Source organism: Rhinolophus ferrumequinum, chromosome 11 (genome assembly GCF_004115265.2).
Source record: "Rhinolophus ferrumequinum isolate MPI-CBG mRhiFer1 chromosome 11, mRhiFer1_v1.p, whole genome shotgun sequence".
Lineage (NCBI taxonomy): Eukaryota > Metazoa > Chordata > Mammalia > Chiroptera > Rhinolophidae > Rhinolophus > Rhinolophus ferrumequinum.
The window spans coordinates 70,896,710-70,921,660 of record NC_046294.1 but is presented as its reverse complement, the minus strand read 5'-3'; the positions used below and the strand labels follow the sequence as shown (position 1 = coordinate 70,921,660).

The 24,951-nt window shown below is 33.6% G+C and overlaps 1 protein-coding gene across 2 annotated transcripts in view; it reads left to right on the top strand.

The window, feature by feature from the left end:
* PGR (progesterone receptor) overlaps positions 1–24,447 on the top strand; it is an 85,861-nt gene extending 61,414 nt beyond the window's left edge. Inside the window, exons 5-8 of one of the 2 annotated variants that reach the window (XM_033120697.1) lie at positions 13,182–13,326; positions 14,842–14,972; positions 18,296–18,453; positions 23,844–24,447. In XM_033120697.1, coding sequence (XP_032976588.1) covers positions 13,182–13,326; positions 14,842–14,972; positions 18,296–18,453; positions 23,844–23,999 — 590 coding nt within the window. In that variant the 3' untranslated portion in view covers positions 24,000–24,447. The remainder of the gene's footprint in view (positions 1–13,181; positions 13,327–14,841; positions 14,973–18,295; positions 18,454–23,843) is intronic. The other variant, XM_033120698.1, reaches the window with a different exon arrangement.
* The last annotated feature ends 504 nt before the right edge of the window (positions 24,448–24,951 follow it).

Genomic DNA, 24,951 nt, shown 5'->3' with positions numbered 1-24,951 from the left:
AAATACAATAGATAAATTGTTACTGAAAATTAAAGGTTACATGAAACAGCAAGAAAAATAGATTCCTGGTTGTTGAATATTTTTTTAGAAATACATGTTGAGAAAAGTTAATAAAATTCACTCTTCTAATGGAGATAAAGTAATTATATAGAACAATCAAAATGCCTGGATTCTTATTTCCTTCAGTCTTGCTGAAAGACCTTGGAGAGGTAATAATTTTTTTATTAGAAAAGTTCTGAATGTTTAAATCTTACAGTAAAGTTATCAAATTTGATACCTTTATTAAATAAAAATATTACAGTAGTATTAACTTTTCCTATTTAACAATGAGTATTTAAATGTATGTTTAACTTTTCTCAGTTTTTCTATTATTTAGAAAAGGGGATTTCTTATTTTTTTGTTGATATAGTTCACATTTCTTTTGTTGCTGTTTTGGAGGTTCTTTACTGTTTAAAAAGATACTGGTACCAGTTGGCAAAGTTAGAAAATAACCAGCTAGAATTTAAAATATAGGATAAAAACTAAGCAAATAAACTAAGTGAGCTTTTTAAGTTGAAACTGTTATCTGTCAAGAGTTTTCACCTCCACACACCCTTAAAAAGCGTGAGAGGAAATTTTTACACTGAATTTGGTGGCAACTTTTTTAATGTTGCAAAATGTAATTCATGGGTAAGTAAATAGGAATGATGGCATCACCAATATTACATGTACTGTTTCCATTAACTGTACAGTATTATTATACAGTATTATTATAAAGGATTGTATGTCACATGATCTTTTAAAGCATATTTGAACAGCCTGCATTCTGGAGTAACTGGAATGAATGGTGAAAACAGTTTATGAACCAGAGTGAAAGGACTTGGAGGAACACATGTATATAAAATAATATGGTATCATTAGCTACTCAAAACCTTTCAGTTGACTTTAAACCAGAGTACAGGTTTCATTCACTTGATTCACTCAGCAAATGTCTATTGTATACCTGCTGTGTGCAAGACCTAACAGATAAAACAGTGGTGGTAGAAAGAGAAGCCAGAAGGCTGTGCTATGGTGTGAATTCATATTGATATAGCGTATCCTAGCATCTGGTCATCAGTTTTGCACATAAGAGAAGCTTATTTTATCCATTCACTCACATGTTTTTATTTCTTTTATTTTTTAATGAAAGTTGACATGCAGTATTATATTACTTCAGGGGTACAACATAGTAATTAGACATTTATATACCTTATGAACTGATCACCATGCTAAGTCAAGTACCCATTTGACTTAATGGGGTTACAGTATTATGATCCCATGACAATTTTTATAACTGGTAGTTTGTACGTCTTAATCTCAAATTTTTCAGCCATTCCTCCACTCCCTCCTCCCATCTGGCAACCATCAGTTTGTTCTTTGTGTCTCTGAATTCATTTCTGTTTTCTTGTGTTCATTTATTTTTTTAGATTCCACATATAAGAGAAATCATATGGTATTTGTCTTTTTCCGTCTGACTTATTTTACTTAGCATAATACCCTCTGGGTCTATCTATCCACGTTGCTGCAAATGGCAAGATTTCATTCTTTTTTATGGCTGAGTAATATTCCATTGTATATATGTACTACATCTTCTTCATCCATTCATCTATTGATGGACACCTAAGCTGATCCCACATCTTGGCTATTGTAAATACTGCTGCAGTGAGCATAGGGGTGCATTATCTTTTCATATTAGTGTTTTGTATTTCTCCAGATAAATACCCAGAAATCGAATTGCTGGGCCACATGGCAATTCTATTTTTAATTTTTTGAGGAACATCTATGTTTTCCATAGTGGCTGCACCAATTTACAGTCCCACCAACAGTGCATGAGGGTTCCGTTTTCTCCAGGTCCTTGCTACCACTTGTTGACTTTTTAATAATAACAGTTTTGAGAGGTGTGAGGTAATATATCACAATGGTTTTGATTTGCATTTCCCTGATGATTAGTGATGTTGAACCTCTTTTCATGTGTCTATTGGCCATCTGTATATTCTCCTTAGAGAAATGTCTATTTTGGTCCTCTGCCCATTTTTTAATTGGATTTTTTTTTCACGTTGAGCTGTATGAGTTCTTTTTATTTTTTGGATGTTAACCCCTTATTGGGTATATCATTTGCAAATATATTTTCCCAGTCACTAGGTTGCGTTTTTGTTTTGTTGATGGTTTCTTTTGCTGTGCAGAAGCTTTATAGTTTGATGTAGTCCCATTTGTTTATTTTCACTCTTGTTGTCTTTGCTCTAGGATACATATCCAGAAGGATTGGCTAAGACCAATGTCAAAGAGTTTGTTGCCTATATTTTCTCCTAGAAGTTTTATGGTTTTATGTCTTACATTTATGTCTTTAATCTGGGTTTACTTTTTGTATATGGTGTAAGAAAGTAATCTAGCTTTTTTCTTTTCTTTTTTTTTTTTGCATGTGTCTATCCAGTTTTAATACCATTTATTAAAGAGACAGTCTTTACCCCATTGTATATTATTATTTTGTTGTAGATTAATTGACCATATAAGTGTGCTTTTATTTCTGGGCTCTCTATTCTGTTCCATTTACCTATGTATCTATGTACCCAGAACCATGCTATTTTGATTACTGTAGTTTGTAATATAGTCTGATATCAGGTAACACGATACCTCCTACTTTGTTCTTCTTTTTCAGTATTGCTTTGGCTATTCAGGGTCTTTTGTGGTTACATATAAATTTTAGAATTGTTTGCTCTAGGTCTGTGAAAACCCCATTGGCATTTTCATAGGGATTGCATTGAATCTGTAGATTGCTTTGGGTAGTATGGACATTTAATGATGTTAATTCTCCCTATCTATGAGCCTAGTATATGCTTCCATTTATTTTTATCTTTTTCCACTTCTTTCTTCATTGTCTTACAGTTTTCCAAGTACATCTTGTATCTCCTTGGTTAAATTTATTTCTAGGTGTTTTATTCTTTTTGATGCAATTGTAAGTGGAATTATTTTCTTAATTTCTCTTTCTGATAGTTCATTATTGTATAAAAATGTAACCTATTTCTGAATATTAATTTTGTATTCTTCAACTTAATTGAATTCATGTATTAGATTTTGTGTGCATGTATGTGGATTCTTTAGGGTTTTCTTTAATAGTATCATGACCCCTGAAAATAGTGACAGTTTTAATTGTTCCTTTCCAATCTGAATGCCTTTTATTTCTTTTTGTTGTCTGATACTGTGCCTAGGACACCAATACCATATTGATTAAAAGTGATGATAGTGTACATACTTGTCTAGTTCCTAATCTTAAAGAAAAAGCTTTCAGTTTTCACCTTTGAATATGATGTTAGCTGTGGGTTTGTCACATATGGACTTCATTATGTTGAGTTATATTTCTTCTATCCCCATTTTGCTGAGTGTTTTGTTTTTTTTTATCATAAACAGAGTTGGATTTTGTCAAATGTTTTTTCTGCATCTATTAATATGATTTTTATCCTTTATTTTGTTTATGTGTTGTATCATGTTAATTGACATGTTTATATTGAACCAACTTTCCATACTAGAATAAATCCCACTTGATTGTGGTGTATGATCTTTTTAATGTATTGCTGAATTTGGTTGGCTAATAATTTATTGAGGAATTTGTATCTATGTTTATCAGGGATATTAATCTGTAATTTTTTGTAGTGTCTTTATCTGTTTCTTTTTTTAAAAATCAGGATAATGCTGGACTTGTAGAATGAGTTTGAGAGACTTCTCTCCTTTTCAATTTTTTGTTTGTTGGGAGTTTGTTGATTACTGATTCTGTTTCGTTACTAGCAATCAGTCTGTTCAGATTTTCTTTTTCTTCTTGATTCAGTCTGAACTATTTTATCTTTCTAGGAATTTATCCATTTCTTCCAAGTGCCCAATTTGTAGCATAAAATTTTTGTAGTATTTTCTTATCCATTATATTTCTGTGGTGTTGGTTGTCACTTCTCTTTCATCTGATTTTTATATACTGAGCTCTTTTTTTATTTATGAGTCTGGCTGAAGTTTTATCAGTTCTGTTTATCTTATCAAAAAAAACAACTCTTAGTTGAATTGGTCTTTTCTATTGTTGTGTTTTTGGTTTTTGGGGGTTTTTTTTGGTCTCATTTCATTTGTTTCGCTCTGATTTTTATTATTTCCTTCCTATACTTACTTTGGGCTTTGTTTGTTCTTCTAGTTCATTTAGGTATAAGATAAAATTTCCTTTTTTCTTCTTTTTTTTTTTTCTTCAGATTTTTCTTGTTTCTTGAGATAGGCCTGTATTACTATGAACTTTCCTCTGCGACTGCTTTTGCTGTGTCCGATAGATTTTTGGGTCCTTGTGTTTCTATTTTCATTTCTCTTAAGATTTTTTTTATTTCTTCCTTTATCTCTTCATTAACTCATTCATTGTTTAATAGCATGTTGTTTAGCCTCCATGTGTTTGTGGAGTTTTTTTGTTTTGTTTTCTTCTTGTAATTGATTTTTAGTTTCATGCTATTGTTATCAGAAAAGTTGCTTGATTGATGATTTCAATCTTTTTGAATTTATTGAGACTTCTTTTGTGGCCTAACGTGGTCTATCCTGTAAAATGTTCCATGTACACTTAAAAGGAATATAAACTTGCTGTTTTGGGGTCAAATGTTCTGTTCTGTGGGTATCTGTTAAGCTCATCTGATATAATGTGTCTTTTAAGGATACAGTTTCCTTATTGATATTTGTCTGAGTGTTCTATCCATTGATGTAAGAGAGGTGTTCAAGTCCCATATTATTATTGTATTACTATCAGTCTCTTTATGTCTGTTAATATTTGCTTTATGTATTTAGGTGCTCCTATGTTGGGTACATAGATATTTACCAGTTATAAATATCCTTTGTTGTATTGATTCCTTTATCAATATGTAATGTCCTTTGTCTCTTGTTACAGCATTTGTTTTAAAGTCTGTTTTGTCTGATGTAAGTATTGCTACTCCAGACTGATTTCTATTTGGGTGAAATATCTTTTTCCATCCTTTCACTTTCAATCTGTGTGTGTCTTTTGATCTAGAGTGAGTCTCTGGTAGGCAGCATATGTACTGGTGTTGTGTTTTTTAATCCAGTAAGCCATCTATGTCTCTTGATTGAAGTATTCAATCCATTTAAATTTACAGTAATTATTAGTTAATAATGAGGCAGGTATATAGTTTTTGCTATTTTATGTTTTCTGGTTTTCTTTGTGATTCTTCTTTATTCTTTCTCTTTGCTTTCTTGTATGTTGATGACTTTCTATAATTTATGCTTGGATTCCTTTTTCTTTCTTTATTTATTTTTTTTGTATACCTATTATAGATTTTTGGTTTGTGCTTCAAATATACCAACTTATATTTATAACAGTTTATGTAGATGGTCAATTAAGTTCAAAAGCATTATAAATCACTACATGTTTTACTAACCCACATATTTGTTTTTGTCATCTTCTTTTATCTCTTTTGTATATGTGTGTATCCCTTAATTTATTATTGTATTCATACATGATCTTACTGCTTTTATCTTTTAACCTTTGTACTAGCTTTATAATAGGTTGATTCACTACTTTCACCAAGAGTTTGCATTTGTCATGAGTTTTTCCCTTTCCTATGCTTTTTTAAAATTTTATTTTTGGTTTTAGTCTATTGTTTTCTACAAAGAAGTCCCTTTAACATTTCTTATAAATTTGGTTTACTGGTGATGTACTCCTTTAGCTTTTGCATGTCTTGGAATCTATCTCTCCTTAAGTTCTAAATGATAACCTTGCTGGGTAGAATATTTGTGGTCATAGGTTTTTTTTCCTTTCATGATTTTGAACATATGATATGGATCCCTTCTGGCCTGCAAAGTTTCTGTTGACAAATCAACTGACAGTCTTATGGGAGCTCCCTTATATGTAACTAGCTGCTTGTCTCTTCCTAAACATTCTCTCTTTGTCTTTAACACTTCGCATTTTAATTATGATGTGTCTTGGTGTGGACCTCTTTGTGTTCATCTTTGGGACTGTCTGCACTTCCTGGAATTATATGTCTCTTTCACTTGCCAGGCTAGGGTAGTTTTCAGTCATTACTTTTTCAAATAGGTTTTCAGTACCTTCTGTTCTTCTGGAATCCTATGGTGTGCATGTTAATACCAGTGGTGTTTTCCCAGAGGTCCTTTAAACTAGCCTCATTTTTTCTTTTTGCTGTTTTGATTGAGTGGTGTGTACTACAACCTTGTTTTCTCAATCATTGATTAGATTTTTTGCTTCATCTAATCTGCTGTTGATTTCCTCTACTGTACTTTTCAGTTATTGTATTCTTCATTTCTGATTGGTTCTTTTTTTGTATTCTCTATCTCTTGTTGCAGTTCTCACTGAGTTCATCTATTCTCTTGACTTCATTGGCCATCTTTATTACCAATGTTTTGAACTCTTTACCTGGTAGTTTGCTAGTCTCCATTTTGTTTAGTTTTTTCCCTTGTGCAGTTTTGTCCTGTTCTTTTATTTGAGATGTCTGTATCCTCATTTTGGCTAGCTCTGTGTGTTTATGTCTATGTATTAGGTAGATCTACTACATCTGCTGGGCTTGAAAGAATGGCCATGTATAAAAGGTATCCTTTGGGGCCCAGTAGTGTAGTAACCCCTGGTCACCTGAGCCAGGTGCGCAAGATGTGTTTTCTGTGTGGGTTGCATGTGCCCTCCTGTTATAATTGGGCTGGACTGCTACTGGCATGTTGGAGGGTGGGGTTGAACCTCAGGATGTCTGTGACAGCCAGCTGCAACTGCAGTGGATAAGCTGTCATATGGGGGCTGACTCCAGAGATTTGGAGTCACTTTAGCAGGGCCCTGTTGTTAGCCGAGGACTCTGTTCTGGTGTGTCATATGAGCCCCAAGGCTCTGTTGTGGTCTGAAGCCGGCTGTTGGGTGTGTCATGTCTGTAGTCTCTTGGGAGGGGCTAGAGTGTGGGCCCAAGGTCAGCCACCACTTTTGATGAGTTTGGGTGATCAGCAGTTAGTCCATACTTGTGCCATGTTTAGGACCATTCAGTGGAAACTACAATGTGATTCAAGGACAGCTGCCACTTGTGCTGGGCTTGGGGCTACTGAATTGGAAGTACCTTGCAAACTGAGACTGGCTGCCACTTGTGCTGGGCTTGAGGCCACTTGGTGGGAGCTACAGTGCAAGCTGAGATCAGCAACCATTTGGGTGAAGTTTGTAGGCCTTTGGGGGAGTCTGCAGTACTGAGACTGGCTGCCACTCATGTAGGGTTTGCAAACCTTTGGGTTTGTTGCAGCAAGAGCTGAGGCTTTTGTGGAGGGTCTGGAGCCAGTGAAAGAGGGTCTGGAAGCAGCTGTGGCTGTTGAGTAGGGCAAAATCTCAGGGAGACTCCAGGTCTCAGCAAATGATGTTATCCAGGTTAATGGACACTGACAGATTTTTGTGCTCGCTTTCTCAGGTCCAGTTGGGTGGGAAGAGAGCTCAATAAAAGAACAATGGTGCCTGTCAGCACTTGTCTCTTGAGAGACTTCTCCCCATTCTGCCCCTCCAGCCCTCACCTGAAAGTTAATCAATTTAACTTGTTTCTGTATGAACCAGGCACTTCTTGAGATGTTGCCCCTGTGCTGGAACTTGGAGTGATTAAGTGCATGAACCTTTTACTAGCAATGTCTCAATCTCCCACAGTCTTCTGTCTCCCTAGGACATAATCTTGGCTGTTTTTCAAAGCCTGATGTTATAGGAACTCCTCTTCCTGACACTTATGCCCCAGGCAAGAGAGCATTGTCTGGGGCTTGGACCCGTCACTCGTCAGGGGGAACCTCCATAGCCAAGCTATCTCTCTCATTTATCAATCATCACACCATGGGTATAACGGTCTGTCCAGACCATGTCTCCACCCTTCCTACTCGTATCAGTGTGGCTTCTTTATATCCTTAGTTATAGGAACTCTATTCAGCTTGTCTTCAGGTGGTTCTTAGTAATGGTTGTTCTACAATTTAGTTGTGATTTTAATGTCTTCATGGGAGGAAGTGAGTTCAGAGTTCAACTACTCCACCATCTTGACCCCACTTGACTCTCCATTTACTCACGTGTTATTGCCCTGTGAAAGACAGACTTTTGTTAATGAAGCTTACTAAAACACCAGGATGTCAGTTTACTTATGTAAAGTACAAAAAGAAAAAAGAAAAAAAAAAGATACTGCTAGGGATACATGTTGGAATATCAGTTCATTCTTTCACAATAAGAAAATGTATTTGGGAATTCAGATTAAGATCACATTTAGAATGATAATCCTAGCAAAGGTGATAGCATGCATGAGGGCCCCAAGGCATATATCTGCAAGTCCCTGAGAGGTTTCTTGTTGCCAGGTCAAGACTTCCTCATTTCTTTTTGTCTATGCTCTTCTATTATCTTGGACCTGTTACAATCATTGCAGTTCATGTGACATCTCTCTCATAATATTTCAGAGATATCTTTGTTTCTATTGTTAAACAAACAAAAACTTTCACAGCCAAAAGAGTTTCTAAAATAAAGGGTTTATTGAACCAAAGCTAGCCAGAACACTACCACGTCCTGGGACATGAAGTCTAAACCACCAGCAGTGCGGCCAGATGGAGAAGACATGTCTACCATCCTGAAGTTGATGGGCTCTTTTATACATTATGTTTTCAGGAAAAAAGGTATAAGTTGTTTTGAAAGAAATTACATTGGCTACAGATAAGGTAGGTGGTGGGAAAAAGTGAAGTGGGCGCCATTCTAAGATAGGTGCACAGTCCATGAGGAAGAAATATTTACTACTTTTGATTGGTTGTGTGTAACAGTCCTGAAAGTTCATTGCATAAGCAGAATGAGGTATCTGATGGTCAGCTACTGTTTTTTAAATAGCCGTGTGGAAGTTTATGCAAATCTCCAACACATATTCAGGAATGTGAGCAGTCTTTTATTAGTTGGGCCACAGCTACTAACTGGTTAATCACTCTTGTCTCATTCTCTCACTCTCTGGCCTGCTGTAATTTAATTGAGGACATCTCAGAATTTGTCACTATTTAATGGAGACTTGGAAGATGCTTTAGCCTCATGACAGCACATTTATAAATAACCTCTTAGGATACATTGCATCTGACATATTGCTTTTATAGGTGAATGATTTTACATTGATTTTTAGCTGTAACTTCAATGGATAATATTTTCTTAGTTGGAGTTTGAAGCAACACAATATTTGTGAAATTTAAAATATGAACAAGACACATTCTTTCTGTTAAGGAATTTTCAATCCAATGGGATAAATAAGATACTCAAACAACTGCAGTGACAAGGACATAAGATACAGATATAAATGGAGACAGAAGAACATTTGGGGCGTCAGGGACTAGAGAAGGCTTCAGAGACAAGGTGTCAGTTAAACTGCACCTTGAAAGAGAAATGAGACTTTGATAAATCATGATACTTGAAAGCTTTTCAGATAGAAGGAATAGTACAACTGATGATATAAAATATGGAAAGCACTAAATATGTTTGGTGAATAATATATTAGACCAGCATAAGAATGGTTCCCAATTTTTTTTCAAGTATGAGGTTTCCTTTGTAACATAAAAAAATGTTATACCTCTCCCCACAGCACAGTAATTAAAAACTTTTAATAGCTGCTGATTTAGAAAATACATTTATACATATGGTTTCTCAAACACTACTACAATAAGTACTGACCTCCTGGGGGTTTTATCATGCAAGTATTAAAAAACCACGGACAATAAATTTATATTACAGAAAGTAGCGGAGAAGTAAATTTGCAGGCATAAGTTACGAGCAGTCTTGCAAGTCAGGGTAGACTTTGGAAATTAAATTAATAAATACTCATTCCCAATTCAGTTTCACCTTTAAATATTATTCATCCCATATATCAATACATTGTAGCAGAACTGATGTGACAGAGAGGCTTGGAGAAAATATTTCCTTTTTTTGTTGATTTTGCCTTGATTCTTCTATTTCTTTGGTGAAAAAAAAATCTATTCAAGTCAATGCTTGACACTTTTAAACATTGCATTTTTGAAGAAATACCTTACTTCTTGGTCTGTAAACAGACTACTTGCCATCATCAGTATCAGAAGATTGAAATAGTCCTTTGCCTCATTTTCTATCTTTGAGTCAGTGATAGCCTTGCATATGTGACAAAGGATTTTTCTTTCTTCCAAAATAAAATGAATCAATCAAATTACTCCCCCCAAAAAAATGATGGGAAAGAAATGAGAATAGCGTATTAGGGGTAATTAAGGCTTCAATAATTCTTTACGAAGACTTTCAAAAATGATTTTTGTAGCATCCTATAAAACTGAAATTATTTTTGCCAATGCCAACAAAATTATTTACTTACCAAATCAAATGAATTCTTTCAAGTCCTTAACCATGTTTCACATGCCTGTGGGGCCACTGACAAAGTAACCATTTCTTGCTGAAACTCTTCCTTTGGCATTCATCACTTCCCTTCTGGGGAGATAACATTTCTCTCAATGTACGCATTTTCTGTTTCCTTTATAGATTTGTTCTTACACTCCCATAAATATGGCATTTCCTGGGTTCCCCCTTGTGCTCCAGCAGTTTCTCCCCCTTTACAGTCTGGATGAACCCATTCATAGCCTTCTCTTCAACAACCACTGTATTCTGATGACTCCTAAATACATAGTATTAACGCGCACCCTCTACTGAACTTATTGGACCATATATTTTAACTGCTTTTTGTACATTTCCACCTGGATGAACTTCCCAGTCAACATGACCTTCTGTTCCATAAACCTAAATCCCTTTTCTGTATCTTGAAATGGCACTTCAGGCAGAATCCTGGATATCATCCTTAGATCACTTTTCTACTTCCCCTCCTGCCCAATTAGTTATCAAATTATGTCATCTCTATTTAGTAAATATGATTCATTATACATGCTAGTTTCACTGTTACTGCCCTGGATTAGTTTAGGTCCTCATAATTTTTTTCCTAGATTTCTGCTTTAGCACCCCCACCACTGAGCCTATTACCACAGTTTCACACTACCCCCAAACAGTCCATTATTCTGCCTCCAAATTCACCTTTCTAAAACAATTATAGTTATGTCATTCCCTTTCCTTTTCACAACAAAGTTCAAAATTTTCAGTTTTAACATCCAAGGCCCTTCTGTGATCTGGCTCCTGAATTTGCAATGTGATCTCTTCCTCTTCAAACAATTCTAAGCTTCAGTTTCCACAAAGCTGTTTACTCAACATCCTGCTTTCTTTTTCCCATATTGTTCTCCTTACCTGGAGGCCCTTCTCTTTTCCCAGATCTTCCCCTGGCTGGTCCCTAACTTCCCTTCAGTATTCTAATCATCTGTTACTTCCCCGAAGAAGATTTTCTTGAGCCTTCCCACACTGAGTCAAAGGCCCGCTTACTCTCCCACATCATCCTTGCCTTTGCAGCCACCACTATTACCCTGACTTATAATTATGTTCTACTTTTCTGTCTGCCTCACCAGACTACAAGTGCTCAAGACAGAAAAGGCCACTTTCCAATCTTTCTGCCTAGTTTCAAACATAATGCTTCATCCAAAAATAGGTGCTTAAAGATTATTTATAGAAATTTAAATTACGGCTTCGATATGAAAAGAACTATGCTGCCTTAGCCATTAATCAATCCCTGTGCTTAATAAGTCATCAAATATATGTTGGTGATGATACTTATTGTGCAGAAGCTAATTTGTGCTCCTCAAAGTTCATGCTTTGTATCAGAAGGTGCTGAGGTATTGAATACTCTGCCTTTGTTGTAGATTTACTGTTTCGATACATGATAGTTTCTACAAAAGCAAAATCTATATATTGTATCAGAACTCTGAAAGATAGGAGAATGTATAAGGTTACATACGTCACGTCTTTACTGTATTCTTATAATTTTCTTTTTTTAAACATTAAGTATTAGACAGCTTGTAACAGGGCTTTCGTCACAGGTTAAGTCACACAAAAGGAGAGGGTGTTTTTCTTTACAACTTGTTAAACACAATTAGGGATCATCCATCACTTCTCTATGTGAAGGTTTTCATTTTGGTCATGATTTCAAATGTACTGAGTTTACCTGATCATTATCATCAATGGAAATTTGATCTTAGTGTTCCTGTCTTTGTTTCCGTATAAAGTAATGAGTGATGTTACTGTTAATAGGGAAAAAATTACACTTCTGGACCAGGTATGTTCAAGTCAATTTAACATTGCACATTTATCACAGGTAAGCTCTCTAAAAGGTGGAGTAAATAAAGCTGTTTTCTGAGTTGTATTCCATTCTGTTAAATGGAAAGAGTACACTTTCTGCTATACATATTGCTCATTTCATGTTTTATTTCAGCAAGGTTTGCCTTTCATAATATAATAAAAATGTTTCTTTGTTTCTAGTCCTTAATAATCCCAGAATGCAAAATAAACCAACAAAAGGAGGTAAAGTAAATGTAAATATGTAAATATAAGCCAAACCTTTTTTTAAAAAGAACAAATGGATTAACTATTACATAAATTTGCCAAATTTTAAGAAACTGCTCAGAAGATGGGACTATCTGGAGTGTATGGAAAGAAGATAACCTTTTCTCCTACCTACCTTGAGATGACGAACAGAATCAGGAAATAAATGTCTTTTGCCTTTAAGAAACTATGTTTGTTTGGTTTTACTTTTGAAATTGGTCACTTGTAGGTGGACTTCAATGGATACTTAGTAGAAACAGATATTATTAAATAGCTTTATGGAAAATGATTGATGTTCTAAAAACATTTGTTTTTCTTTGTACCTATAAGAAAAGATGTCATCCACTCATTATTGTTTCTCCTATTTCCTTGCGAGATTCTTTTGAGGGCAAAGGTGTTCTATCTTTGTAACCCCAGCATTTTAACATAGTGACGAGTACATTGGTGGTTCTCAATCAATAAGTGTTGCATAAGTGAGTGATGGACAACTGACTCAATTATGAATTCCCAGAAATGCTAAATCATAGTGACTAATTTTAATGACTTTCAAAGTTGCTGCTCCTTTTTAATTTCTCAGGATCTATTATTTATTAATATTTCCTAATTTTTAATGTAAATGTATTCAGGTTGAAAATATTTTATTACCGTACTTACATATATTTTCAAATTTCTATGTATTTTCAACATTTTTGACCCAAGTGATTTTTGCGATAATTTTATTTTTTAATTTGTATTGTAGGTTTTCGAAACTTACATATTGATGACCAAATAACTCTCATCCAGTATTCTTGGATGAGCTTAATGGTGTTTGGACTGGGATGGAGATCTTATAAACATGTCAGTGGGCAGATGCTATATTTTGCACCTGATCTAATACTCAATGAGTAAGTAGTAACTTCAATTTTGTTGTTCTTATTATCGTAAGTGGATATGTAGGATAATCTTGGAAATTACATTTCAATAGATAATCATACGTTTAGTATTTCAAATAACATAATTTTTCTGAAAGGTGCCTAAGAATTATCTCAGGATATAGCTTGAAAGGACCATATTCATAAAATTATATCATTTTATCAGTAATTTGATATTTTGAGATTTTTCCTTTTGTTTCAATATATAATAGTTGTCTAAAATCCAACTTTTTAAAACTCAAAATATATCAAAAAATATACTTAAAGACAAAATTAAATGTTTAGTTTACCAAATTAAAATGTCATACCTTGGTACTAGTGAAGATAATGGAGTAAATTAGGAATAATTTTGCTTGAAAGTATTGACTTACTCATACCTTCAAAAGGTAAAGACATTATCTCTCTTTAAAGGAAAAACCATACTGGGAATTAATTTTTAAAATTGAAAGATAAATATTTCAATTTTCTTAACTATATTTAAATTACTGTAATTAATTTTTTACAAAAAAAACTTTAAAAATCTTTTCATGGAAATATTTATATTGCTCTATTAGTGAATGCTGACTCAGAATTATATAACATTAACTTACACATAAATCTTTACAGTTTACAGATAACTTTTATATATTTTAATCCATTTTATTTTACAATCCCTTGAAATTGGTAAGTAAAGTAATCAGCATCCTTCATTTTTACAGCTCAGGAAACTGAGGCTCAGAAGAATTGCATAACCTGCCAAAGCATCTGACTGACAGTTGGGATTAATCATGACTCTTCTGAGTCAAAATCTAGTTTTCATTATTACTGTAAGCTTCATTTGACTAATGTGGATATTACAAAATAACACATGGTTGAGAAAATACTTTTTAAAAATTTCCTCGAACTTCAGAATCAGTGTTTGACTTTGTCAGTTATTTGATGCTTCCTAATGTTCTTTTTTCTGTATCACCATACATTTCCCCTAGAATAGTTTACAGTATAACTATTTTTCATTGAATGCTCTGAACTGAATACACTGAACTATTCTATACTCCGGTTTCTGTAAACTAAATCTATTATCCTATAGGACTGAACACAAAATTTTATATTTTTTTTTTCACAGAAAAAAAATTCATCGGTAAATAAATTATTTATTGAGTGTTCCTCAGCTCCATATTTTCAACCCTTACAGCTATGTTCTCCTTTCTCCATTTAGGTTTTTAAACTCTGATCATAAAAGTGAGAAACATTAATCTTTGTCAATGTGTATTTAATATGATTTTCTAACTTAAAATTTCTTATCCTGAAAAATTCAGTATTGTGAAAAAATTTAGATGTTTAAAATTCCAAATACTGAGTTTCTTTATAAAACGTCCTTTTCAGTAATAAGGTAATGTAATTACTAATTCTCATGTTCTCTGATAAATTACATAAACTAGCTAAGGTACTCTGTGTTGTTTTATTTTTTTTTCCTGTTGCTTTTCTTGTGTATGTTTTGTGTGGTGCAAGACAGAGGATGAAGGAATCATCATTCTATTCATTATGCCTTACCATGTGGCAGATCCCACAGGAGTTTGTGAAGCTTCAAGTCAGCCAAGAAGAGTTTCTCTGTATGAAAGTATTGCTACTTCTTAATACAAGTGAGTACAAGTAACTTAATACATGGTATTTACTTTCTTAATTTTTGAATCATTAGGAAAATCTCAAACAACTATATGATTATATGATTATACATGAGGTATCTGCAAAGGAGAAACACCAGTATTTTGTGACAGACATTAATAAAATTATGTTTCTCAGGTTTTACTTATCACATAATACTCAAATAACCTATCATTTCAGCCAATTCTTTTTTTTTTTTTTAGGTAAAACATGATTAAGTTACTTTTCATGTTCATACATTTAGGTTATTATAAACTAATATTGCATAAACGTATACTATGCTTCCTTCCACCCGCACCCTATGAAGGGTTTACTATGTAAATTACACAATTTTGTTTGGAACAATTCTTTGTGTCAGAATAGGCTAACTGTTACAACAAATAACTATAAAGATCAACAGCACAACAGCGGTTTATCGCTCACAGTTATCATCTGGTGGGTTAGCAAGAAAAGCCAGGCTCCTTTCATGCAGGGATTCCAACTTTTCCCAGAAGCTTGGAGTCTTTCACTGGATCTGAGTAGAAAATGAACACTAAGTGAGGAAAGGTTTGGAGGGGAAACTTGGACGTGCCATATGTCAATTCCACCCACATTCCATGGCCCACCTAAACTGCAAGAGAGGCTGGAAAATGTACCTTAGCTGTATACTCAGAAGGAAAAATGAAATGGTATATTATGAAGCATAGCATTGGTCACCAGAGGTAGACGAATAATTCATTCTTTTTTCTTGTACACAAAAGAGCACATGTACCTCTGCCTCAGTGGATCCTCAAGGATCTGGGTGGGAAAATTTTTTAAATTGCTTTTACCTTTTACCCTTTTCAGTGCCCTTTCCATGCACAGGTGAGCTCAGCCCTTAAATGTCTGACTTGATCCTTCCTTCCTTCATAGTGATCTGAAAGAACAACAGGGAGCTAAGATCTTAGGTAGAAGATGATCTAAGGGTCTTTCTCAGCAGTATCTTTGCAAGAACTTCTTTCCAGTGGCACAAATCTTAGATGGTGGGGTGGGTAACACATCAGGAGGAGAGGCAGCAAAGTGAAACCCTTAAAAAGGAAGTTTTCCTCATGAAATCTATGCAAAGACAGGGATCAATACAGGATCTAAGGATCCATAGCTCAATTTCCCCCTTGAAAACCCTATTTGGAGCAAAGACCTTCAAGCCTAATTTGATGAAGCAGCATAAAGTGGACAAAAAATATTGATATGAGACTGCCCAAGAGAATCAAAAGGTATTAATTTAATATTACAGCAGTTAACTCCTTCTTTCTTGAGAGTAATGAATTCTATAGCAGTTTTGTCGCATAGATAGTCCTAGATCTCCCAAATTAGTTATCATTAACATAATTCTATATTTATGGATAGACCACATTGTGCTGGGACCAAACAATCTTAATATCTCAGTAGCTTAACAAAAAACTTTTTAAAAAATGTATTTTATTTTTTTTTAATTAAAGTTTATTGGGGCGACAATGGTTAGTAACGTTACATAGGTTTCAAGTGTACAATCTGTAATACATCATCTATATATCACATTTTGTGTTCACCACCCAGATTCAGTTCTCCTTCCATCACCATATATTTGACCCCGTTTACCCTCAGTTTTTAAGTATTTACTCTTCCCACTACATGTCTATTACAGATCAACAGGAAAGCTCTGCTCACTGTTATCACTCAGGTTTCCAGGCAAATGTAGGCTTGTCACAATCACTAAAGCAGTGAAAAGAAAGGAATAAATAGATAAGCATTACAAAAATTGGGGGTGGGGAGGAGGGAATTAGAAAGCTACAATGACTAATACAGTGTGAGAGAAGAATAGATACACTGAATTGTTTGTCATGTCTGATTAGTATATATTAGAATTTCATATACTGTAATGGAAACATCACAAATCAATGAGTCTGGAATAAGTATTGTTGGGGAAAAAAACAGCTTTATGGTTTGGAAAAATTCAGTTTGGATATTTATCTCAAATTGTATTCTAAAATAAATACCATATAATTGAGTTAAATGTGAACACTTATATCATTAAAAATAAGCTTAAAGTGATATAAATGATTTTGAAATCTCAAATAAGGAATATCTTTTCAAAAATACAATGTTTAAAAAGGAAGAGCTCAATGATTTGATACATAAGAATTTAAACCTCCCATTTGCCATTGAAAATTAAAATACAGATCTCCAGAAAAATATGGCAGGTTGAACATTTTTATTACTGATCCCTCTAAAAACTACACTAAAATATTAGTAATGGGATTTTTAAAGAAATAAAATGAAATAAGAGAATGAGAGAAGAATCAATAGCAATAAAATTCTATAAGCCAGCAGGCAGAACCAATTTATCATACCTAAGAGGTTGAATTCTAAGCCAGAAATCAGAAAATCCAAGAAGTACTTTTATTTGCATCACTGAACCTCTGGCATGTTCTGCAGTTGGTGACATAAATGATTTTTTGAATGGAGACTGAAGGTAGAGTTAAAAACAGGAAGTTATGTTGAAAGTCTGTTTCCAAATATCACCCAACTACGTGATTATTTCTCTCCAATTCAGACAGCGAATATAAATTTATTCCCTGAAGAGGAGATAACAGAGGATAGCTGTACTGAGGCACTGCAGGTACTGTTGAGGGTGAGGATTTCTATAGTGACAACAGATTAAGATTATATTCAAAATATTGGGACCGCGACCTTCACCATACTTCCCCACCCCCTTCTCCCAGAACTTTGTCATCCAAGTTTATATCCTCCAGATAGGAGATATGAGAATGAAAGGTTCCTCTCTGCAGAATCTGTTTAGCCAGAAAAAAAAAACAAAAAAAAGAACTAAATGTGCTACGAGCAGGAGTTTCTCTCTGAAATAGCTCAGCCAGATTGCCCTGTACTAAAGCTCACACAGTCAATGAGCACTACTCATTCAAATATAACTAGCAATCAGCTGTGTAATTTTTCACCTATGTGCAGTTGTGAACTAAATCAAAGCAAGTATTTGAGACAAAATTGTAGAATACTCTCAGGTTCTCTTTAGAGGAAATTCTAAGTTAAATGCATACTACATTGATGCAGCTCTAAAATAGGTAAGCTGTTATCTTCTTCAATTGACCTACTTGTTCTTATCATGTTCTTCCAGAGAACTGAAAATGGACATGTCCTAAAACTATCAATATCACTATTTCTTATTTAAGATGTTTGTACCTAGAGTTACTTATGAAAAGAAATCATCATACAGCAAAGAAATTTATGTTATAAGCTGCTTGTGTCATTGTTTTAGATATAACTGACACTTGTAATTGTCTTTTTACAGTTCCTTTGGAAGGACTAAGAAGTCAAAACCAGTTTGAAGAAATGAGATCAAGCTACATTAGAGAGCTCATCAAGGCAATTGGTTTGAGGCAAAAAGGAGTTGTCTCTAGTTCACAGCGTTTCTACCAACTTACAAAGTTTCTTGATAACTTGCACGATGTAAGTATTTTGTTTTCTAGAATATCGATGATTATTTTCTGAATTTCTATTGCTTTTTAAATGTTAAATCTAAATTTTGCTTCATATGTTTCTTCAAATTCATATTTGTACTTATATTTTAAAACAGTATTTGCATCACATTGCTCAGAATTTATATTTTGTTGTTTTTTTTTTCATTTTCAATGTAGATGAAATATCCTTTTACTACTGTTTGTATAATTTGAGGTTAATGGTTGATAGGAATTGTGATACATTTTTCTGAATATGTTCTAAAATATTTAGAAACTTTATTCTTCAAGGTTCTTTCAGCTGGTCTAATAATTAAATATACATGAAACAGATTAACAAGAGAAAATAACCAAATTTAATTGAATACATACATATGGGAACCTCACATACATGAGTCAGAGACCTCCACATACATGAGAGGTTTAAGAACAGAAAGTTAAGATGAGATATATATGGCATTTCTGAGCTAAGGATGAGGTAAGGAGCCTTGGTACTTCAGAGGAGAGTAAAGTTATTGCAATAAGAAGAGCAGATGTTCAGTAATTGGTAGTTTGCCCTGCCACATAAATAGGTCAAAAAGATTACTTCCGATAATTTCTTATTATGGGCAAAGCCACTAATATAAATTCTTCTAGGTTGTTAAAGGGCAAGGTTGGGGGGAGGCAGAAGTTTCTCTAGAGAGTCTCGGTTGGCTTTAGTTAAAAATAATCCACATACTATAGAGGCACATCTTGGGGTGGCTCGTTCTAAACCCCTGTACAATGCTAATGAATAATCTGGCAGTATATAGCAAAAGATAAAATTTGTATGCTTCTCAAATTTCCACTTTTTAGGATTTATCTTAAATAAATTATTAGCAAGTATTTGAGATATATATGCAAGGAAATTCATGTAGCATTGTATACACAAGAGAAAAAAAAACTTGTATACACAAGAGAAATGCCCAACACTAGAACTGGATTACTAAAACATACATGTACTTAGTCAAGACATATTGAATGCAAGCTTTTATTGCTGCTATATTTAGAAAACAGACTGAATGACAGTCAAGGCATAAAAGAAGCTATTCACTCACCAGGTCATATTTGAGATCTTACTCTGGAATATAAACAAACAGCCAAGGATTATTAGCCATTTAGGTAAAGCCTGTAAAATGAAAGGCATAAAAACAAAATAAAGACCAAAAAAAGTAACTTAAAGGATTCAGAGAGACTCATAGATACAGAGAACAAACTGATGGTTGCCAGAGAGGTGGGGGGTAGGGAGCTGTGTGAAAACGGTGACAGGATTAAGAAATACAAATTGGTAGTTACAAAATAGTCAATATGGAAAATGTAGTCAATAATGTTGCAACAACTATGAATAATGCCAGGTGGGTATTAGACTAATTGGGGGATCATTGCATAAATTATATAAATGTCTAACCACTATACTGCATACCAGAAACTAATATATTGAATGTCAACTGTAACTGAAAAAGTAATTGAAAAAAGAAAAAGCAGCAGTATGGAGAACAAAAGAAAGCTTTAAAAAAAAAATAGATACTCAGAGAAATAAGAATGATATTGTATCCAGGAAACAAGAATAGAAAACACTTAAAAGGGACCATTTAGCAAGAAAATACTTTTGGATAATTAAATATAGAAGACCAGAAATTGAAAATTCAATAAAACTAGCTGAAATATAAATTACAGGAAACTCCCAGAAAATAATAACAAAAGATACTGATATGAAAAATTAGAAAGATGAGATAGCAAATTTAGGAGATGAATCCAGGGTATTCCATTCTCCAGTTAACAGGGATTTCCAGAGGAAAGAATAGAAAAAATAATAGAGAGGAAATTAAATAAGAAAACATACAAGAAAAGTTGTTGAATCTGAAGGATATGATTTATCTGAGTGTAAGGGCCTAGTGTATAGGCACTGCACAATTGAACCAAAACTCATTATTTTAAAATTTCAACATAGTAGTTATAAAGAGAATATCCTAAAATATACCACTGAGAAAAGAAACAAGTCACATACAAATTTTCAGGATTTGGAATGATGTTGGACCTCTCAGCAGCAATACTGGAAACCAGAAAGCAATGGAGCAAAGCCTTCAGAATTTTGAAGGAAAGGAAAACCTTCAAAGAATTTTATACCTAGCCAAAGCATCAGACAAGTACGATGGCATCATTAAAGTATTTTCAGACATTCAAGGTCTCAGAGTTTACTTCAAATACAGTCTTTCTCAAGGACGTGTAGAGGGTATCTTAAACAACTAGGCCTAAGACAAAGAAGTAGAAGATCCAGTCCAGGAGAGATGTGAAGGGCTGTCCCAGCACATTAACTGTGCTAAGCAATCATTATTCTAGACTGGAGAAGTAATGCAGAGGGTTTCAGGAACTAGTACCTAGGAAAAGATGGAATTGAGAGATTACCAGTATGTATGAATATACTGAGGTAAGTTTTACAATTCTGTCAGAGAATCTGACTATGGCTTTGTGATAGAGTAAACAAAGCAAAGAGAAGCACAGGTGATTAGCTGTAGCAAAATAAAAATAAGCCATATAAGAAAGCAAATGTAATACAGCCAGAAACAATAAAAATCTTTGTAATATAAATGCTGGGTATTGATTTAGCCTAAAATTGAGATATAGGTATAAAGAGAATGGGAAATAAAGTGAGTGTGTGTAGTTGAGGGCAGGGGGTGTTGTTTAAGAGAACGAAGTCCTTATTTTTAATAATAGAAACGCAATAATGTCAAATTTGGAAAACAAAATTTACTAATACAGAGATAAATTTAAAGGCATAGGCTAAAAACGTTGAGAGTGTTTGCATGCAGGGAGCTGGAATAAGGATGGGAAGAAGTACATCAGGAAACTGCTGGGTTTTGTTGCTACTGGGTTCTGTTGTTGTTTGTTCTGTTTTTTCCAGTCTTATTAAGTAATCATTGCCATACATCACTATGTAAGTTTAAGGTATGCAGCATGATGGTTTGATTTACAAATCTTGTGAAATGATTACCACAATAGGCTTAATTAACATCTATTATCTTATATACATGCAATAAACAGGAAAAAAGACATTTCTCCTTGTGATGAGAACTCTTAGGATCTAGTATCTTAACTTTCCTATATATCAAACAGCACTGTTAACTATAGTCATTATGTTGCATATAACATCCCTAGTATTTATCCTATAACTGGAAGTTTGTACCTTTTTCCCACCTTCTTCCAATTGTCCCCACTATCCATTCACTCTGGTAACTGGAAATCTGATCTTGTTTTCTATGAGTTTGGTGAAGTATTTTTTCTTTCATTAGATTCCACATGTAAGTGAGATCATACAGTTTTTGTCTGACTTATTTCACTTAACATAATGCCTTTAATTTCCATCCATGTTGCTGCAAATTGTAGGATATCCTCATTTTTTATGGTTGAATAACATTCTATTGTACACACACACACACATTTCTTTATCCATCCATCCATTGATAGACACTTAGGTTGCTTCCATGTCTTAGCCATTGTAAACAATGCTGTTATGATAATGGGGGTGCAGACATCTTTTTGAGTTTGTGTTTTTGTTTCATTTGGATATATTCCCAGAAGTGGAATCACTGGATCATGTTTTACTTTTATTTTTTTGAGGATCCTCCATACTGTTTTCCATAGTGGCTGTACAAATTTCCAATCCCACCAACAGCACACAAGGGTTCCCTTTTCTCCACATCCATGGAGCTCTTGTCTTTTTAATCATGGCCATTCTCACAGGCACGAGGTAAAATCTCATTGTGGTTTATATTTGCATTTCCCTAATGACATCTTTTCATGTTCTTGTTGGCCACTCATAGATATCTTTTTTGTAAAAATGTCTAAGTCTTTTGTCTATTTTTTAAGTGGGCAATTTGTGTTTTGCTATTGAGTTACATGGATAATATATCTTGGCTATATTATCTTGGATAATAACCCCTTATCTGATATATAGTTTGCAAATATTTTTTTCCCATTCCTTAGGTTATGTTTTCACTTTGCTGATGCTTTCTTTTGCTGAACATAAGCTTTTTAGTTTCATGTAGTCCCCTTGTTTATTGTTTATTTTGTTGCTTGTGCTTTAGGTGTGATTTCCAAAGAATCATTACGAAGACCCATGTCAAGGAGCATTTTTCCTAGGTTTTCTTCTAGAAGGTTCATGGTTTCATGTCTCACATATAAGTCTTTAATGCATTTCAAGTTAATTTTTGTATGTAGTGTAAGATAGATTTCATTCTTTCACATGTGAATATCCAGTTTTCCCAGTACCATTTATTGAAGAGACTGTCTTTTCTCCATTGAGTATTCTTGGTTCCCCCGGTCAAATATTAGTTGACTACATATACTTGGGTTATTTCTGGGCTCTTGATTTTTGTCCCAGTGGTCCATTTGTTTGTTTTTATATCAGGGCCACACTGTTTTAATTACTATAGCTTTATTGTATAGTTTGAAATCAGGAAGTGTAATGTCTCCTGCTTTGTTCTTCTTTCTCAGGATTTCTTTGGTTATTTGGGGTCTTTTTGTCATTCCCTTCTTTTCGATTTTTTGGAAATGTTTAAGAAGTATTGCTGTTAATTCTTTAAATGTTTGGTAAAATTCAACAGTGAAGCCATCTGGCCCTGGGTTTTCTTCATCAGGAGATTTTTGATTACTGATTCAATTTCCTTACTAGTAATTGATCTATTCAGATTTTCTGTTTCCTTCTGATTCAGTCTTGGTAGGTTGTAAGTTTCTAAGGATTTTTTCCATTTTTTCTGGATTGTCTAGTTTGTTGGCATGTAGTTGTGTTGCTGTTGTTTTTGTTGTTATAGGTCTTGCAGTACTATGACTTTTAAAATTATATACATGAATTACTTTGACAAAAATAAAAATTAGATAAAAATGAATTATGTTGACTTTTTATTGACACAGGAAGAGTCAATGTGATGTGAAAAAGCTAGATTAAGAGACTATAAAGTAATTGCATTTTTGAAAATATATATGAATGTGTGCATACTATATATATATATAGACATACATATATATATATATAGTATATACCTGGGTATGTCTGTATACATGTATAAAAAGAAAAAAATTATCAAAAGAAATACACCAAAATGTTCACACTGGTTATTGGTTATTGGATTATGATTACTTTCATTTTTTAAAAATCTTTTTGTACTATCAGAACATTTCATCATAAGTATGTAATATTTTATATATTATTCTAGACAGTGAAGGGAGTTATTTTCATTTTGGTAAGAAGAAAATACCTTGACAAGTATTTACATTGTTCGAAAAATAAGTTGCCATGTTTGAATGAATAGTATATGAATTTATTACTTTTCTTACATGCTTCTTATCCATTTGTTAAACCAACAGCTCGTCAAACAACTTCATCTGTACTGCTTGAATACATTTATCCAGTCCCGGGCACTGAGTGTTGAATTTCCAGAAATGATGTCTGAAGTTATTGCTGCACAATTACCCAAAATCTTGGCAGGGATGGTGAAACATCTTCTCTTTCATAAAAAGTGAATGACATTTTTACCTTCAAAAAATTAAATTTTGTGGTATGTCTGTTTTTGTTTGGGTCAGGATTATGAGGTCTCAAGTTTTTACAATGTTCTCAAAGCCTTACATTCATAACATATCATGCTGTCTAAATTCTAGAGAAAATTGTGAGGTTTTAATTGTTTTCCTTTGTACAGTATAAGTAGAATTTTTAAGTTTTTTTGTGTGCCCATAGTTTCTTTAAGAATTTACAAGATTGAAAAAGTACTAAAATTTATGGTTAAAGTAAACTTAGTCTTATTCATATTATTTCATAGCATTTAGGTGAAGATTTTAACTTTATGCATCTAACAAATCTGCTTTAGAGGAAAAAGATCTTACACGTAATACTAAAAGGCTATTAATATATGTGTATCTTCTAGGTAGCTCCCTTTGTCTCCTGTATTACTTTTACAAAAATGAACCTTTAAAAATGGTATGCAAAATTTTGTCTACATGAGTGTATATACATTTTTTGTGAGAAGGAAATTTATAATCTTTATCAGATTTTCAAAAGTTTTTAAATGCAAAAAATAGAGAAAAGAGTTTAAAATCTCTGAAATAGATTGATATTCCTCAAACTAGGAAAAATAGCTCATATATTAAGACTGTTTCTCAGAATGGAAACGTTAAGTCTCTAAAGAAGATATTAAGCAGAGCCATATCATTATGACAAGAGTATTGTGGGTTTTGTAGTTTTTTACTAACCTTTTTGGGGAGTTGTCCTATAATAAGGTATTTTGAATCGAAATAGGAAGTTAGAAGAGTCTGTGGCTTAACTCCACTACTTATTTCGGGGCATGTGGAAAGTCACTTAACCTTATTGATTCTCAATTTCCTCACCTTTAACACTAGTGTGATATCTTTTCTGCAAAATATTCCTTTTGGTCAGAGCGTCTTATAAACCTCTTCTCAAAGAAGAAAAAAAAAAGAGAGG